The sequence below is a fragment of the Meles meles genome, chromosome 10 (assembly GCF_922984935.1).
Source record: "Meles meles chromosome 10, mMelMel3.1 paternal haplotype, whole genome shotgun sequence".
In the NCBI taxonomy this organism is placed as follows: domain Eukaryota; kingdom Metazoa; phylum Chordata; class Mammalia; order Carnivora; family Mustelidae; genus Meles; species Meles meles.
Window position 1 is genome coordinate 77116221 of NC_060075.1, and position 18407 is coordinate 77134627.

Sequence of the window (18407 nt, forward strand, 5' to 3'; positions counted from 1 at the left end):
GGGCTCGATCCTAGAACCCCAAGATCATGACCTGAGCTGAAGGCAGATGGTTAACCAACTGAGCCACCAGGCGCCCCTCTAAGGATACATTTTATTCTGTGGTTATTTTCTCCTCTTGCTGGGGCTTCTCCTCAGTAGGGTTGTGCTCCATCATTTGGAAGACAAAAATATAACTAAAAAGCACATCTGTACAAAATTTCAAAATCTCTATTATGTGTTGCTTAGTATTTTTTTTACAACTGTCCCCTTTTATTAAATTTCTGAGAGTGTCAATGGTTAATTTATTGCAATATATAATATCACATCTATTGATTTCTAAACATTGACAGACTTTATTGAATATATGTGATAATTGAATATATGCAATAATCTGATATAGTATTTTAATATTATGAATATACGAGTATTTGGATTAGGAAACACTAAACTATATTGTTTGGAACATTATACATTGTTGGTAGAGCCATAGGAAAACTATCATTCCTATGTGGTAAGTCAGAATGATAGTTACCCTTGGGGAGAGGAGGTGTGGGTAATAAGAGTGAGACACATAGTGGGGGTTTCTGTAATTGTGGTAGTATTCTATTTCTTGACCTCAGCTGTGGTCAACTGAGTGACATGGTGTTCACTACATAATTATTTTTTATACTGTACCTGTGTGTTTTTAGTATACCTTTAGTATACTTTTGTTCATATGATATATTTCATACCCACAAAGGTGTCCTCTGAGAATAATTTGTGATGGCTAAGCTCCATAGTTCAAAGGAGAGTAATAACTATGTTCTCTGTCAGTTCTTTGCTTTTGCCTTCTTTTTGCTTTTTGCTTTTCTGACAAATAAAATGAGAAATCTTGCTTAAGGATCAGGCAAGCATCCAATTAAATATAATCCTTCCTCTTTGGAAGTTAAATTCTTTCAAGGGGAGGGGAAGGGTAAAGACAACCACAAATAACAAACTATCTAATATACCAGTTTGGCAAATGTTATTTGGGGATATAAAATATTCTTTTAGAGTCATAGAGGGGACTATTTAGAGAGATGATTCAGAGAAGTCTTCTCTGAATAGTTAATGTTTGAGCAAAGAGAGAATGAAGTTTTGAACTCAGATTCTTTTCCAGTTTTTCTCAGTGGAAATGTAGACTAGACAAAGAATATGTCCACCAACATAAGGTGACAAATCAAACTTTTCTGCTTCTGCCTAGTTTCTGATTTCCTTATAGAAATGAAAATCTCAGGCCTCACCCTCAGGTACACTTAGGGCCTGAATTTATTAAACTGTGAATGACAGAGTGCTCTCTCTCCAAAACTGAGGATTTCACATTAAAAATGAATCTCAGTCCAATGAAACCATTAGGGTATCCAGTAGAAGAAATGAAAAATTGCTAAAAATTAATTAAGCATCCAAAATAAGAACTTAGAAAAAGAACAGTGGAATAAAAGAAGTATAAGGAAGGAATAATAAATAACTGCCTAGAAAATAAATGTAAGAAAGCAGAAGACTTGACAAATCCCTAAACCAATTCTTCAAAAAGACAAATAACCAAGTATTTTGCAAATTTAATAAGAGTTAAAAAATGAATAAATAAGGACAAATTGCTACAGATTAAAAAAAACCTATTTTTAAGAAGTATGGGTTTATACCAATAAATTTAAAAACCCTAAAGAAATAGACAATATCCTAGAAAAGTATAGGCTTACACTCTTACTTTGGAGGAAGACCTACAGTCACTAGAAGAACTGAATCCAAAGTTAAAAATCTCCACGTTCTGCCCTTACATACACCGCAAAACCCACAGAGTCCACATAATTTTACAGACAAGTTCTCCCCAAAACTTGAAGAAAGAGATAAAGCTATGTTACAGAAATTGTTTCAGAGAATGGGAAAAATATATATAGAGAGAAAGTTGTGAATTCATCTTATGAGGCCAGTGTAACTTTGAAGCCACAATCAGGCAGATATATGAGAAAGGAAAATTATAAAACAGTTTCAACTAAAACATAGATGCAGAGGGTCTACATAACTTATTCGCTAAACAAATCCATGTGAAAATATCATAAGATTAAAAAAAATCTTGGGGGGCACCTGGGTGGCTCAGTGGTTTAAGCCTCTGCCTTCGGCTCAGGTCATGATCTCAGGTTCCTGGGATCGAGTCCCGAGTCCCGCGTCGGGCTCTCTGCTCGTCAGGGAGCCTGCTTCCCTCTCACTTTCTCTGCCTGCCTCTCTGCCTACTTGTGATCTCTCTCTGTCAAATAAATAAATAAATAATCTAAAAAAAAAAAAATCTTGTTAGCTTTCTCCCATGAGTGCAAAGATGGTTTAACATCAGGGAATCTATTAATATAATTAAGCACATTAAGAGATTGAAAGGAAGAAATGTTTTGTATTGATGGGTGGTGGAAAAGCATTAATTACAAATGATTTATGACAAAAACTCAAAGCTAGGAGTAAGAATTTTCTTAATATAGAATATAAATCAGAGATACATAAGGGAACATCATACTTAATGGTGCAACATGCAAAGCATTCCTTAAAATAATGAATGAAATGGGTATATCTGCTAACATTTTTTTCTATTTAGTGTTATCCAGTAGATAACACCCACTAGAACAAATAAGAGTAAGAGTAATAAAAATAAAACAAAAAAGGCAGAAGACTTATGCGATCTGAAGAGAGGGTGGCTAAGTTGGTTGAGCGTCTGCCTTTGGCTCAGGTCCTAACCCCAGAGTCCTGGGATCAAGACCCACATGGGGCTCCCTCCTCAGCGGGAAGCCTGCTTCTCCCCCTGCTTGTGTTCCCCCTTTCTTTCTGTCTCTCTCTGTCAAATAAGTAATAAATAAAATCTTTTTAAAAAAATAAAAAAGAAAAGCTAGAAGGGTTGGAAAACAAGAAGGAAAATTGTCATTATTCATGGCTGGTATGATTGTATGCATGGAAATTCCAGTAGATTCTGCAGCCTAACAATGCTCAGTGAGATCTCTGGGCATCTAATCACAATTCAGAGAAAAATCCTGTGAAACCAGCAATGAATGATAAGATAATAAACAGAATTCCATTGATTCTAAGATGCATATTTTTCTCTCATGATGCTGAATTTAAGATAAATCCTACAATCAGTGCCATCTTAGAATTGCCGTGGATCTGGATTGAAATCGATTCTTATAAGCAGGATTTGCATTTGCTTCTGCCATTCCCTGGGGATGGTATTGACCTGAGACCACCTGACATGAAATTCTTTGTCTAGGAGTTTTTGAACCACACCAGGAGTGTGAATTTATAGTTCAGAACTGCGTGAGTATCATCTGTGGTTCAAATTCTCAGGGAGTTGTTTTTTTCTCCCTTTACTTGATGCCAGGTTTGAGCTGTACAAGTTCCCCTGCTCTCACTGTCCCTGGGATATGTGCTTATTACACTGAGGCTATAGCCCTTTGGGTCTCAGCTGGAGATGGAGTGTCCTACCAAATTCCTTAATGCTGCATAAAATAACAGAATAACACTAACTCCCCCCAATTAATGATGTCCTAAATTTGATGAATATGATAATTTTAAAAAGAGATTATTATTAGCAATAAAAATTATTATTATGTATGGGATATAACATTAGTAAGGAGGGAAAAGACATCGTGGAAGTTAAGTCCAGGCTTCAGAAATTACATAAATCTGATCATTTTAGTTCAGTAAAAGTTTACATGACTGAAGGTATTTTTTTTTTTTCGTAAAGAAGATGGGGGTTAAATTTTTATTCTAAGAATAAGCAAATGGGCACATCTAACTGTATTCAGAGATTGATTTTATGTGTGGCATCATTTCTTCAGAAGATATTAGTTATTGGGATGTGTCTTTGAGAGGATATTCTACCCTGGCAAATTGGAAATCAGTTTTGTCTTTAAATTAAGAGTGGATTCAGGACTACGACATGCTGGCCTCATTTTCTTTCCAGTTGGCCATGTCTTGGAAGTTCATTCATTCAGCAGATGGGGCCAATGTCTACTACATGTACGTACTACCTCTGGGTAGTTAATTTTCAATAGTTAATTGAAAATAGAAGAACTTTTCTCTTGAAGGATCCTTAGTCCAAAGAATAAGGTGGAGAAAAAGGGAAGAGAGGAAAGTAGAAAGGAAGATAAGAAAGAAATCACTCAAGAAATTAATGAAATTATCAGCTTTTTAAAATGTGCAATGAAAGAATCAAGGAGTATGTTGATGGTGAGGGTGATGGTTGAGGGTGAGGAGGGAAATTTTACTTTATTTTTGTTGTTTTTTAAATTTTTTTTAAAAGATTTTTATTTATCAGAGAGAAATCACAAGTAGGCAGAGCAGCAGGCAGAGAGAGAGGAGGAAGCAGGCTCCCTGCTGAGCAGAGAGGCCGATGTGGGTTTCGATCTCAGGATCCTGAGATCATGACCTGAGCCCAAGGCAGAGGCTTAACTCACTGGGCCACTCAGGTGCCCCAGAAATTTTACTTTAAATATGGCAGATGGGGAGGCCTCTCTGACAAGGTTTCATCTAGGCTGAGACTTGAAGGAAGAAGAAGAGCCTACCCAGGTGGGATTAGGGATAAAAGTGTCTTCCAAATTCCCAGAGGTGGCAAACTTTGGTATGTTCTAGAAAATACCATAAGGCTTGTATGCCTGGAGCTAAGTTGAGTGGGGAGATGGAGAAGACAGGCTGTTGAAGGCAGTGGGGGCCACGGAGGAGTTAGGATTTGACTCCGAGGGCACAGGGAAGTGGTTGAGGGTCTTAAACAAAGGAATGATGTTTTAAGATCATTTCTGTCTGTGATTGGTTTGGTGAATGAAGGAGAGCAGTTAAAAAAAAAAAAAAATATATATATATATATATATATATATATGTATATATATCGGAGGCAGGGAGACCGGTGTAGAGGCGGAGAGGCTGTTGTTGTAGCCTGGCTGAAAAGGCTTTTAAGGTGGCCTGACATGCTCTGCAGGCAGGAGAGGGGAGACAGGTACCTAGATTTCAGACGTAATTTGGAAGCAGGATTGCTAAAATTATTCTTAGGCCAAATGCAAGCCTTCAGTTTTCTTTTGAGTTCTTTCCCTCCCTTTCTGTGCTTTTGGATGGACAAGTAATTAAGGTCTTAGTTTGACTTTCTCTTCCAATTAACAGGTGCAGGAGGAAGCTGGCTCTCTTGGAATGGAAATCTAACCAGAATTTAAAATGAGTTCAATTCCATAGTATAAGAATAGCTTTATTCTCCTTGATTTTAAAATGATATTTTTCTTCCTTGTGTATATCTTACCTCTTTGTATTGATTTCTCTGCTTAATTGAAATTGTTTTTTTGCTCTTATGAGTGGTTGTTTGTATCACTGATAAATATTTTTCAAAATATATAAGAATTTTTTTCCCTAAATATCAGTGTTTTTGTTATGTATCTTTAATCCATTTGAGGAACTGTGACTTTAATTACCATTCTCATACTAACACTTTTAATGGGTAGGTGATTTTAATATCTGGTTTTGTAGTGCGGTATTTTTATCAAAACATAAATCAAAAAGTCTATATAAAAGTAGTATCGTTGATGTCTCCTTCCTCCTTACCTTCTTCCTTTTCTCATTTATCTTCTCTTGTATCTAAATGATTTTCTTCCTTGTTGCTTTTTCCTCTGAAACTGTTTCTTCTGGCTGCATGGTACAACAACATATCAGTGAAATGAGTTCTGCGTTAGTCTCGGTAAGCAAGAACTAATAGAAAGTAACAGTAAAGGCGTGAGTCATATGCATTAAAGTTCCTTATTTGTAATTACTTATTGTTGATGCCTCCTTATACCTTTTGCCTCAGGTCAACTCAAAAAGTGGGAAAGAATCGCCAAAACAATGAACACTGTTATGCTGTAAATAAACAAATAAAAAAATATAATAAAAAAATTTTAAATAAAAAATTTTAAAAAAGTGGGAAATAATCAACCATTGAAACACCTTAGTCAAAAATAATTTTTTTACATGAAGATTATAACTGGCAAGTTAGGAATACATGCTTTTACAGAAAGAAATTCTAATAGTGTGTTAGTATTTTATCACTTTAAAGTTCTGTTTAAATTTGGTCAGTTAGTGGATATAGTAGTCATGTACGTTTCATTGGCAGGCTTTGAACTGGTAAAGTAGCTAGTTAAAAAAAGTCACCAAGGCAAGAAAGAATGCATGCCTTTACCTGAACAGAACTTGATCTCTGTTGTACATTCCAACTTAGGGAGTGAATCCTCCAACAAAAATAATATAATACTACACATTTGTATAGTCATGCTTTTATAGGTCAAAGACCTCAAAATACTAATTTTATATGGAAGTAAGTTCTTTCTACAGTTATGAACTTCCGCTTTCCACAAGGCAATGGTCTAAGTTCCTAGGGAGATGTGATTAAGAGGATAAAGACAGGTTTAAGACTCAGTTATAATCTGTCCTATTTCTCTAATAATTTTACCTTGATTCTATATTTACAAAGATTCTTCTTAAGAGAAGAGACATGGAGATAAACTAATGGGGCCCGCATTTAAAAAAAAAAAAAAATCTTCCTTACGTTTCTTTAAACATTCAGTGCTTTATAGGCTTTGTGTTGAGCACTTTCTAGCCTTACCTCTGCTTTTTATTATTAAACTTAAAAGGCATGCAGATTTTAAAGGGAAAACACAAATGTTTTTGTAGCTTCTCTTTTGTTTCGCCTATGAAACAGTGCAAGTTCCGGAAGTTTACTAAACATTATTTCGCGTATTTCACTATTGCTGAGGCCAGGGAAGAAACTTTAGAATACTTTCCCCTAGATCATTTAATCTCTGTAGATAAGTAAACCTAAATTTACTCTTCTATAAGAAGGGATTACAGTAGTGCTAACACCATAGGGTCAATGCATGAACAAAAGGAGAAAATACATGTTAAGCACCTCCCACAGGGTTGGGCACATTCTAAGTACTTAATAGCCATCATGCTGTCTTGGCTCATTTCATATGATTTATGAGTAGATGTGATAGTTTTTGTTACTTCTTCCAGGTACAACAAAAACTTAGAAGAAGCTAAAAGAATTGGGATCAAGAAAGCTATCACAGCCAACATTTCTATTGGTGCTGCTTTCCTGTTGATATATGCATCATATGCTCTGGCATTCTGGTATGGGACCTCCTTGGTCCTCTCCCATGAATATTCTATTGGACAAGTACTCACTGTAAGTGATGTTATTTTAAGAAATGAGTCTCCTGTAAAAATTCCAATGAAGTTGAGTGGTGTTGACTTGAGTGATGTTAGAGAATAGGTATTGAAGAACTATTGAATAATACAAAGAGCTATGTACTACTAGATTAAAAAGTGGAAAGGAAATTACATGTATTGAGTGTCTTTTTTGCAGATCCCTTGCACAGTTTGTCTTGCAGCCTAAATAATGTTAATATCACTAATCTCTATAGCATTAACTCTCATTTGTTGAGATGATTTCTTTGTTTCAGGCTCAATGGTAAGCATTTCATTTTTTATTTTCTGATTGACTTTTCACAATGACAAATGGCAAAATACACCATTTGTCTGTTTTTCAAATTCTTTTGAATGACAGCTAGTCCATCCTTGGAAAGTTATGGCAATATTATTGCTCTTCCTTAAAGGATATTCTATTTGGAGATTCTCTGCCTTATAGAACTTTATAGAAGCACAGAAAGCTTGTCATTTGAGCTATCCTCTTTTATTTAAAAACAATGAAAGAGTTAATAAATGAAGCTCAATCTGTATCATGATCTAAGAAAGTACATACTGTTAGAAGAGTCACTCAATTCCTTTGTCATAGGCTGAGCACAAGTATATTGTTGGTGACCGTATTTTGTTGAGTCCCTTAAAACAGTTCCCTTTTTTAGGAACAGGTTTGTAATGTGGCTATAATAATTGTGTCATCCAAAATGTGCAAGGCTATTTACTTAAGAATGGCTTTTACCAAAAGCCTTTATTGGGATAGTAATGCTATTGGTGAGCCTAGGTTGTAATAAGAAATGTGTTCTACTTCCTTGTGATGTAGATACGCAGTTTCAATTTTTGTTTTCCCTGATCCCAGAACTGCTTCACAAACTGGAAGCATGCAGAATATGAGTAAGAGCTTGGGACTTGAAATCAGGCTCAAATTCCAGGCACTTATTAACTGTATGATTTGGGGGTAGCCACGTAGACTTTTCAAGTTTCTGCTACCTCCTTTGCCAAAAGGAAATGGCAGGAATACTTTGCCATAACTTTGAGTGCAGTTGTAAGTTCTAAGTGAGAAAATGAATGAAGAATCACTTAGCAAAATTTCTTCTGTATAAATTATTGGGTAATTCCTGTGTGATTTAGAAAGAAATGAATAATGATATTAGTTCTCTGGAACCCTGAAGAAAAACAACTTCATTTGGGCAAAATGAAAAAAAAACAAAACTATTTATCAGACCTCAGGGAGGTCTGATAGAAGTCTGGTAGAAGGAAAGAAGACAACCTGATCAAGATATAATGCCCTAGATGTGTGCTTTCTCCTTTACAAAATATTTTCGTATGTACCGTTTCACTCTAAGGTTTGCAGGTCAGGAAAACAGATGGAGTCCTGCCTGGTTTGGCAAATGAAGAATCAAAGCCTGGAGACACTAGGAGAATTCCCTGAAGACGTATAGCCAGTTAGGGCTTATCCAGAATTTGGACCTTGGTCTCCTGACACTCATTTTGATGTTTGTTTCTTCTATACCCTGCTGATGACCTAAACCCAAATAACTGGCCATTAAATAAATATATATTCTATTATATTCTCGTTCCATGGAACTTGTTCTATTGTTTCACTGAGCAAGTAAGACTAATCCTGTATTGTAAATCAAAAAGATTTAAACTTTTAAAATGTTTTTGACACCCAGGACTCTCTAAGTCGGCTTGCCACTTTTAAAGTGAATTAGCAAATAATAATAATAATAATAATAATAATAAAATTTAATTATGTTAGAAGAAAGATGGATGCACAAAATTGTAATAAATGCTAAGTAACTTGATGATTTCCCTTCACATCCCTCAGGTCTTCTTTTCTGTATTAATCGGGGCTTTTAGTATTGGACAGGCATCTCCAAGCATTGAAGCATTTGCAAACGCGAGAGGAGCCGCTTATGAAATCTTCAAGATAATTGACAATGTAAGTCTGGGCTAGCCGTTTATCCATGCCAGAATTTCTTTAATTAAAAGTCAGTTTCTTTATCGCTTTATCCCACTCTCCACAAATGTCACTAAAGATACCTGGTATAACGTAGTCATCTTCTGAAACTGTGTTCTGTTTAGAAGCCAAGCATTGACAGCTATTCGAAGAATGGACATAAACCAGATAATATTAAGGGAAATTTGGAATTCAAAAATGTTCACTTCAGTTACCCATCTCGAAAGGAAGTTAAGGTATGGTGATACCTGATTCATCAGTGATTCAACCATGGATTGGAGGAAGGGTTTCTGATACTTTATTTTAGTGATTTTTTTTTAAATGTATACGTGCCCCTAGTTTTGACTTGGACTGTCAGTTCATAGTCCCGGGATCTGTGCATTGCCCTTATATTTATTTCTCGTTTGGCCTGTTAGATCTTTTTTTTTTTTAATTTATTTTTATTATTATTATTTTTTTAAAGATTTTATTCATTTATTTGACAGACAGACATCATAAGTAGGCAGAGAGAGAGAGAGAGAGAGAGAGGAGGAAGGAGGCTCCCCACTGGGCAGAGAGCCCGATATGGGGCTCAGTCCCAGGACCCTGGGATCATGACCTGAGCCAAAGGCAGAGGCTTTAACCCACTGAGCCACCCAGGCGCCCCTATTTTTATTATTTTTAAAGACATCTCCTTTTTTATTTTATTTTATTTTTAAATTATTTTTCTCACCATAGCACATACCCTCCCCACTGTCCATCACCCGGCCACCGCATCCCTCTCACACCCCTCCCCTCTAGCAACCCTCAGTTTGTTCCTGGGATGAAGAGTGTATTATGGTCTGTCTCCCTCTTTGGTTTCATCTTGTTTCATGTTCCTTCCCCTGTGATCCTCTGCCCTGTTAGATCTTGAAGGGCCTCAACCTGACGGTGGAGAGCGGGCAGACGGTGGCACTGGTCGGGAATAGTGGCTGCGGGAAAAGCACAACGGTGCAGCTAATGCAAAGGCTCTACGACCCCACAGATGGCATGGTGAGGCGGCTCACGCCGAAAGCGCTGCTTCGGCCAGTGGTTACCCTGGGCACATCTCACATTCCAAATCGGCAATGCACAGAACTCACGCTTACTTTTTATTTCAGGTCTGTATTGATGGACAGGACATTAGGGCCATCAATGTAAGGTACCTTCGGGAAATTACTGGTGTGGTGAGTCAGGAACCTGTGCTGTTTGCCACCACGATAGCTGAAAACATTCGCTATGGCCATGAGAATGTCACCATGGAAGAGATTGAGAAAGCTGTTAAGGAAGCCAACGCCTATGACTTTATCATGAAACTACCCAATGTAAGTCCTTCTCCATCTCCGCCATGCTGGAGGTTCAAAGACTGGAATGCCAGCCTAATGCAGTAGAAGTTAGGAATCCACTATGCATTAGAGGAAACTCCTAAGAAGAGAAATCGCGATGACTTCAGATTTTAAAGCTTGATCTAGCACCATCAATTCCTAGTAGGCATATTGCTAAAAATTGGGGTTGGTTATTGTGGAGTTTTAAGGAACTGGATCATATTGCCTGTGGGTTGTTTATGGGATTACTTCCCATCTTAAAATGTAGTTGACATAGCTTGTTGTTTTGCTAACTGCTCCCCCCTTTATTTTCCGTGCTGTAGAAATTCGACACCCTGGTTGGAGAGAGAGGGGCCCAGCTGAGTGGCGGACAGAAGCAGAGGATCGCCATCGCTCGGGCCCTGGTTCGCAACCCCAAGATCCTCCTGCTGGACGAGGCCACGTCAGCCCTGGACACTGAAAGCGAAGCAGTGGTTCAGGCGGCCCTGGATAAGGTCTGTGAGCCTCAATTCAAACCAACCTAATTTGTAAGCATAGGGACATCCCTCCGTTAATTCTTCTTGGAAATTATTTTTTCTAAGATGTTATTTATTGATTTGACAGAGAGAGAGATCACAAGTAGGCAGAGAAGCAGGCAGAGAGGGGGGGGGGAAGCAGGCTCCCCACTGAGCAGAGAGCTCATTATGAGGCTCGATCTCAGGACCCTGAGATCATGACCTGAGCCAAAGGCAGAGGCTTAACCCACTGAGCCACCCAGATGCCCCTTGAAAATTATTTTTTTAAAAACGACATTTCTGATGGTTCCTAACATGATCCTGTCAAGTTTCAAAATCACATCTCCAGTCCTCTTTGGATCTGTTCATTTCATTTCTATTTATTTCTCTATTTTTTTTTAGTAGAAATAAATAAACTTTCATTGAGAGAAACTTGCAAAATTTTAAAATTAAACAACAGGGTAGAGAGATTCAAATGAAAATTGGTCTTCGTTGTGATCTTGAAAACTTGGCTGTAGAGATAACCTCATTATTTAGGTTTTCTATTTTTGCTGTTGTCAATAAGAGGAAAATATAATGAAGATTCACATTTAATTTTCAAGATGTTAAATACCCATTGAAGATCCTATGGGAAAAGACCAAAACCTCTTGTCCTCGGGAAAGGGGAAGAGAATTGATGTTGGAAACTTACGTGGGCCATGAAATGTCCTTGTCTGTCAACAGAGTCTGACCTTCCTGCAATCCTTGATATCACATGTCTCATTCCCCACATCAGATTTGAGAGCTTGCACTGTGCTGGGCACTGTTTGCTTGGTCTCTGGCATGTATTGGTAATAATCAGCCTAGCTCTGTGAGGACAAGGAATATGAAAATCTCTAAAGTTTTTATTTAAATTCCAGCTTGTTAACATACAGTATAATAGTAGTGTCAGGTGTACAATATAGTGATTGAACACTTTTTTTTGGGTATTGAGGTTTGTAAGTCCTTAATACATTTTGGACACTAACTCTTTAACAGATACATCATTTGCAAATATCTTCTCCCATTCAGTAGGTTGCCTTTTAGTTTTGTTGATTATTTCCTTCACTGTATAGAAGTTTTTATTTTGATGAAGTCCCAGTAGTTTATTTTTGCTTTTGTTTCCCTTGCCTGAGGAGAAATACCTAGAAAGAAATTGCTACAGCTGATGTTAAAGAGGTTTATTACGTGTGTTTTCCTCTAGGATTTTTATGGTTTCAGATCTCGCATTTAGGTCTTTAATCCATTTTGAATTTATGTTTGTGTATGCTGCAAGAAAGTGGTCAAGTTTGATTCTTTTTATGTTGCTATCCAGTTTTCCCAACACCATTTACTGGAGACTTTTTCCCAGGGGATGTTCTTTCCTGCTTTACCAAAGACTAGCTGACCATATAGTTCTGGGTTTCTTTCTTTCTTTCTTTTTCAGCTAATGCCTTTTTAATCATTGCATTATTTAAATGCCTTTAAATAGGTTGTGTGTTTTTTTTTTAAATGAACATATAATGTATTATTTGCTTCAGGGGTATGGGTCTGTGAATTTTATTTCTTTTTGTCATCTGATTGCTGAGGCTAGGATTTCCAGGACTATGTTGAACAACAGTGGTGAGAGTGGACATCCCTGTTGTGTTCCTGACCTTAGAGGCAAAGCTCTGTTTTATCCCATTGAGGATGATATTAACTGTGGGTCTTTCACAGATGGCCTTTGTGATGTTGAAGTATGTTCCCTCTAAACCTACTTTGTTCAGGGTTTTTATCATCAATGAATGTTGTCCTTTGTCTGAAGCTTTTTTCTGTGTCTATTGAAATGAAACGAAATGGTTCTTATCCTTTGTTCTGTTAATGTGGTGTATCATGTTGATTGATTTGAGAATATTGAGCAACACTTGCAACCCAGGAATAAATCTCCAGTAATTGTGGTGAATGATTTTTTTAATATATTGCTGGATTTGGTTGGCTAGTATTTTTTTGAGAAGTTTTACATCTGTGCTCATCATATTGGTCTGTAGTTCTCTTTTTTAGTGGAGTCTCTATCTGGTTGCAGTATCAGGTTAATGCTGGTCTCATAGAATGAATTTGGAAATTTTCCCTCCTTTTCTATTTTTTGGAATAGTTTGAGAAGAATTGATTTTAACTCTTTTTTAAATGTTTGGTATAAGTTCCTCTGAAGCCATCTGGCCCTAGATTTTGTTTTTTGAGGTGTTTCGATTACTGATTCGATTTCTTTGCTTTATGGGTCTGTTCAAGTTTTCAACTTCTTCTTTCAGTTTTGGTAGTTTTTTTTTTGTTTCTAGGAATTTATTCATTTCTTCCAAGTTGTCCAATTTGCTGGTGTATAGTTTTTCATCATATTCACTTATAATTGTTTGTATTTCTGTGGTGCTTTTTTTTTTTTTTTTCCTGTCATTGGTGATTTTATTTGGGTCTTTTCTATTTTTTTTTTATAAGTTTTGCTAGTGGTTTATCTATTTTATTAATTTTTTCAAAGAACCAGCTCCTGGTTTCACTGACTTATTCTATTGGGGTTTTTTGTTTATTTATTTTTAGTTTCTATATCATTAATTTCAGCTCTAGTCTTTGTTATTTCCTTCTTTCTGCTGGCTCTGGACTTCATTTGTTGTTCTTTTTCTAGGTTCTTTAGGTATAATGTTAGGTTGTTTATTGAGATTTTTTTTTGGCTCTTGACATAGACCTGTATTGCTATATAGTTCCCTCTTAAGACTGCTTTTGCTATATCCCAAAGGTATTGGACTGTTTTGTTTTCATTTTCATTTGTTTCCATGATTTTTTTTTTTATTTCTTCTTTGATTTCCTGGTTGACTCATTCATTCTCTAGTAGCATGTTGTTTAACCTCCATGTATTTGTGGTCTTTCCAAATTTTTTCTTGTGGTTGGTTACAGTTTCATTATGCATGGCCAGAAAAGGTGTATGGTATGATTTCAGTCCTTTTGTATTTGTTGAGGCCTGTTGTGTTGCCCAATATGTGATCTGTTTGGGAAAATATCCCATGTGCACTTGAAAAGAATATATATTCTGCTGTGTTAGGATGGAATGTTCTGAATACATCTGTTAAGTCCATCTGGTCCAGTGTGTCATTCGAAGCCATTGTTTCCTTGTTGACTTTCTGCTTGCATGATCTGTCCATTGATGTAAGTGGGATGTTAAATTTCCCTTATATTATTACATATATATGTTATATATATATATATGTATATATATAGTGTGTGTGTGTGTGTGTGCACATATATATAGTGTGATGTAAGTGGGATGTTAAATTTCCCTTATATTATTACATATATATGTTATATATATATATATATATAGTGTGTGTGTGTGTGCTGCCTTGTTGAGTACATAGATATTTATAGTTGCTGTATCTTTTTGTTGGAATGTCTTCTTTATGATTATAAAATGCCCTTCATTGTCTCTTTTTTGTTTGTTTGTTTTAAAGTCTAGTTTATCCAATATAAGGATTTACTTTGGCTTTCTTTTGACATCTATTTGCATGATAAATGTTTCTCCATCCCTTCACTTTCAATCTGTAGGTAGCTTTGGGTCTAAAATGAGTCTCTTGTAGGCAGTATAAAGATGGGTCTTGTATTTTTATCCATTCTGATACCCTATGTCTTTTGATTATTTAGTCCATTTATATTCAAAGTAATTATGGATAGGTTTGTATTTTTTTCATTTTATTACTTGTCATTATTTGTAGAGATTTTCTCTGACCCTTTCATGTCTTTGTCACTTTTGGTCTCTCCACACTCAGAGTCCCCTTTAATATTTCTTACAGGGCTCATTTTAGTGATCACAAACTCCTCTAGTTTTTGTTTGGCATGTTTCTTGACACTCCTTCTATTCTGAATGGTAGCCTTGCTGGATAGGGTATTTTTGGTTGCAGATTTTTCCTGTCCAGCACCTAGAATATATAATGCCACTCCCTTCTGGCTTGCCAAGTTTTTGTTGAGAGAGCTCCAGCTAACTTTATGGATTTTCCCTTGTAAGTTAAGGATTTCTTTTGTCTTGCCACCTTTAAGATTTTTTTTTAATCACTATATTTCACAAATTTAGTTACAATATGTCTTCATGTTGGCCTGCTTTTGTTGATTTTGATGGGAGTTCTCTGTTCCTTCTGGATCTGGACATTTGTCTCATTCCCAGATTAGGGAAGCTTTCTGCTATGGTTTCTTGAAATAAATTTTCTGCCCCCTTTTCTCTCTCTCCTTCTTCTAGGACTCTTGTAATATGAATGTTATTACGATTGATGGAGTCACCGAGTTCCCTCAGTCTCTTCTCATGTTCCGTAATTTTTCTTTCTCTCTTTTGTTCAGCTTCATTATTTTCCATTATTTTGTCTTTTAGGTCGCTAATTCATTCCTCTGCTTCTCCCAGTCTGCTGTTCATTGCATCGTACCTGTTTCCATTCTCATTTACTGCATTCTTCATCTCTAAGTCTTTTTTAACTCTCTTATCTCTTTGGTAAGGGTCTCCCTGATGTCTTCTATTCTTTTCTCAAACCCCGTGAATATCCTTATGATTGTTGCTTTAAATTATCCATCAGGAATGTTACTTATCTCTGTTTTGCTTAGCTCTCAGGCCTCAGCTTTGACTTGTTCTCTCATTTCAGATAAATTCCTCCATCGTGACATTTTGTCTAAGTCTCTGCCTTCTTTTATGTGCTACAAAAGCCATTTATGTTGCCTGCTTCCAGAAGATAATGGCTTTATGAAGAAGAGGCCATGTAGTATCCAGGGTCTGGTGCTTCAGGGAGTGTCAATGATGTGTGCTGTATGCACTCTGCTGTTGTGTTTTGGTCACTCTGTCCTTAAGGCCAGTCATTTGCAGAGGCTCTTCTTGCCTGCTGTAGGTAGTGTTTGGTCCCTGGCCTGAATGTGGTGAGTTTTAGCTAGGGGTGCTCTTGTCTGCTTGTGAAATGAGACCTGACACCAACTCTACCAGAACTGAGGCCCGGTAGAACTCACTGGTCAGGAGATAGGGAGTGGGCAGGGTTTTGTGCTGATCTTCTGGAGGAGGGACTTACCATGCTCCTTCTGAGGCCACGGTGACTTAGAAGGCAGTCCCTCCAGAGCACAGGAGGGTGGGGCTTGGTTTAAGCAAATTAGGCAGCCATTGTCTGAGCTGAGCTGCTTTCCTCAGGTGACTGGCTCTGTGTTTATGCTGAGGGGTGGGGAAGGGAAATGGTGCCAGCCAGCTCTTTTGTTCCCAAAGAGGTGTCTCCTCAAACAGTGCCTCTCAGGGATATGCTTTGCAAAGAGTGAATAATATCCCCCAGTGTACCCCACCTATTTTTCAGGTCATGGTTTTACGCTATCCACTCCCAGGTTATTTGTCTGCCTTCTTTCCGGGACCAGCGCGGTGCCCCCCCAAGCTTTATCCCAGCCAACCTACTGACCTTTAAAACTCCAGGCTTTAAGCCCTGATGATTGCAAGAACTCACAAAATCCAGCCCATCTTGCTTCCCAGGCTAGTGGCTTTGGGGAAGTATTCTGCTTGTGAGTTCCCTGTGCGTTCCTCTCTCTCTCTGTCTTTCTCCCTCTCTCACACATGCCCTTCTCCGCCACCACTGCGGCACTGTTTCCCCCTAAACCACATCTCCTAACTTCCTGTCTTCTTAGTGAGGCCTCCTCTCTCTCCTTAGTTGTGAAGTTTGTTCTTTCAGTCTTCAGGTGGATTTCTCAGATGTCTAGGATGTGGGAGGAGATGGACCTAGGGTCCTCCTACATTACCATCTCCTCTCCAGAACGTGAAGACATTTTAACCCAGAAGTGCCCTAAGTAGAAGTGTCACAGTAGAATTCAAAGATGAACTCATATTTGTTCCAGATTTCCCCTTTCCTAATAACAAAATGACACTGGATATTCCTTTAAACATCCTGTCAATGTGTTTAATAGATTGTTGAGGAAGGGAAAAGCAAGTTACTAAAAACTGAGTGAACCAAAATAGAGGCAGATGGGATTGTGGCTGTGATTTCCCCCTTCACTTTACTTATCTGTAACTTTACCTCTGTGTTTCCTTATTATTCTACAGTGGAAATATGTATTAAATTATAAATAAAAATGATTTTAAAGGTTGTACTACAGATACTTCTTTAGGAGCACCTGGGTGGTTCAGTTGGTTGAGCATCTGACTCTTGATTTCAGCTCAGGTCATGATCCCAGGGTTGTGAGACTGAGTACCATGTAGGGCTCTACACTGGCATGGAGCATACTTAAGATTCTCTCTCTCAGGGTGGCTGGATGGCTCAGTGGGTTAAAGCCTCTGCCTTCAGCTCAAGTCATGATCTCAGGGTCCTCGGATCGAGCCCGGCATTGGGCTCTCTGCTCAGCAGGGAGCCTGCTTCCCCCTCTCTCTCTGCCTGCTTCTCTGCCTACTTGTGATCTCTCTCTCTGTCAAATAAATAAATAAAATCTTAAAAAAAAACAAACAAAAAACAACTCAAGATTCTCTCTCTCTCCCTGTACCCTCCCCACCCACCCCAAAATACATCAACTCTTAAAAAATATTTTTCCTTTAGAATATAAATTTTGGGGGGAGAATTCCAAATGCCCCCCTTTTCTTAAAAACATCCAAAGAATTGAGTCATTATCTTCTCTAACTTCTAGTTGCTACCACCTAATTTTTCTACATGTATTACCATCTTCTTGTCAGAGTTTTCCACTTCTCTTCTTTATATTGATCCTAATAACCTCATATTATTAGTTTGAGGATTTTATTGCTAGTTCCTGGAGAGAGATACAAAGTCAAAAAGTCAAAGCCTTGGGGAAAGTTACAGAGGTGAAAGAAATCTCAGAATGTTCTGTTTCCATATTAAACTCTTTTGACCTCTTCCATATTAAACAAAAATGACACTGGGCACTTAAAACCATTTGCATAGCTCTTCAGTTTTTCCATAATGCATCTACCTAGGAATAAGTAACATTACAATAACTAATATTGTATATATATCACAATGCTTTGTGTACGTTATATTATTTGGTCATCACAACTACTCAAAGAAATCAGTATTAATATTATCTCCATTTTATACGTGAATAAACTGAGCCTCACACAGGTTAAAAGATTTGGATAAAATTGTGGAATTCATAAATGGCAGAGCTAAGATTTGAGGTCATATCACTTTGGCACTGAAGACTGGACTTTGCTGCCTCACACTGATTGTCCATCTTAATCATCCAGAAGTTATGTGAAGTGGGACAGTAGGAGTCCCCAGACTGGTGGTGTCTAGTCTGTACCCATACCACACACTGGCTTGGGTCTGCTCTGATTGGCCAGTGCCTGGACTGTAGCTTTTTTTATTTTTGGATAAGCCCCTGATTATTATTATAAACTCAGGCTGATAGAGGTTGAGTAAAATTCTTGGAAGCTTATCTAATATTAACATGTGACTATCATATTTGTGTTACTATTTA

The 18407-nt window shown here is 37.4% G+C and overlaps 1 protein-coding gene across 4 annotated transcripts in view; it reads left to right on the forward strand.

Annotated features, from left to right (window-relative positions):
• Positions 1–18407, forward strand: part of LOC123951466 (phosphatidylcholine translocator ABCB4) — a 199187-nt gene that overhangs the window by 46001 nt on the left and 134779 nt on the right. For 3 of the 4 annotated variants that reach the window (XM_046020209.1, XM_046020211.1, XM_046020213.1), the window contains 6 exons: positions 7003–7174; positions 9017–9130; positions 9274–9384; positions 10034–10159; positions 10267–10470; positions 10794–10964. In XM_046020209.1, the coding sequence (XP_045876165.1) occupies positions 7003–7174; positions 9017–9130; positions 9274–9384; positions 10034–10159; positions 10267–10470; positions 10794–10964 (898 nt within the window). The remainder of the gene's footprint in view (positions 1–7002; positions 7175–9016; positions 9131–9273; positions 9385–10033; positions 10160–10266; positions 10471–10793; positions 10965–18407) is intronic. The other variant, XM_046020212.1, reaches the window with a different exon arrangement.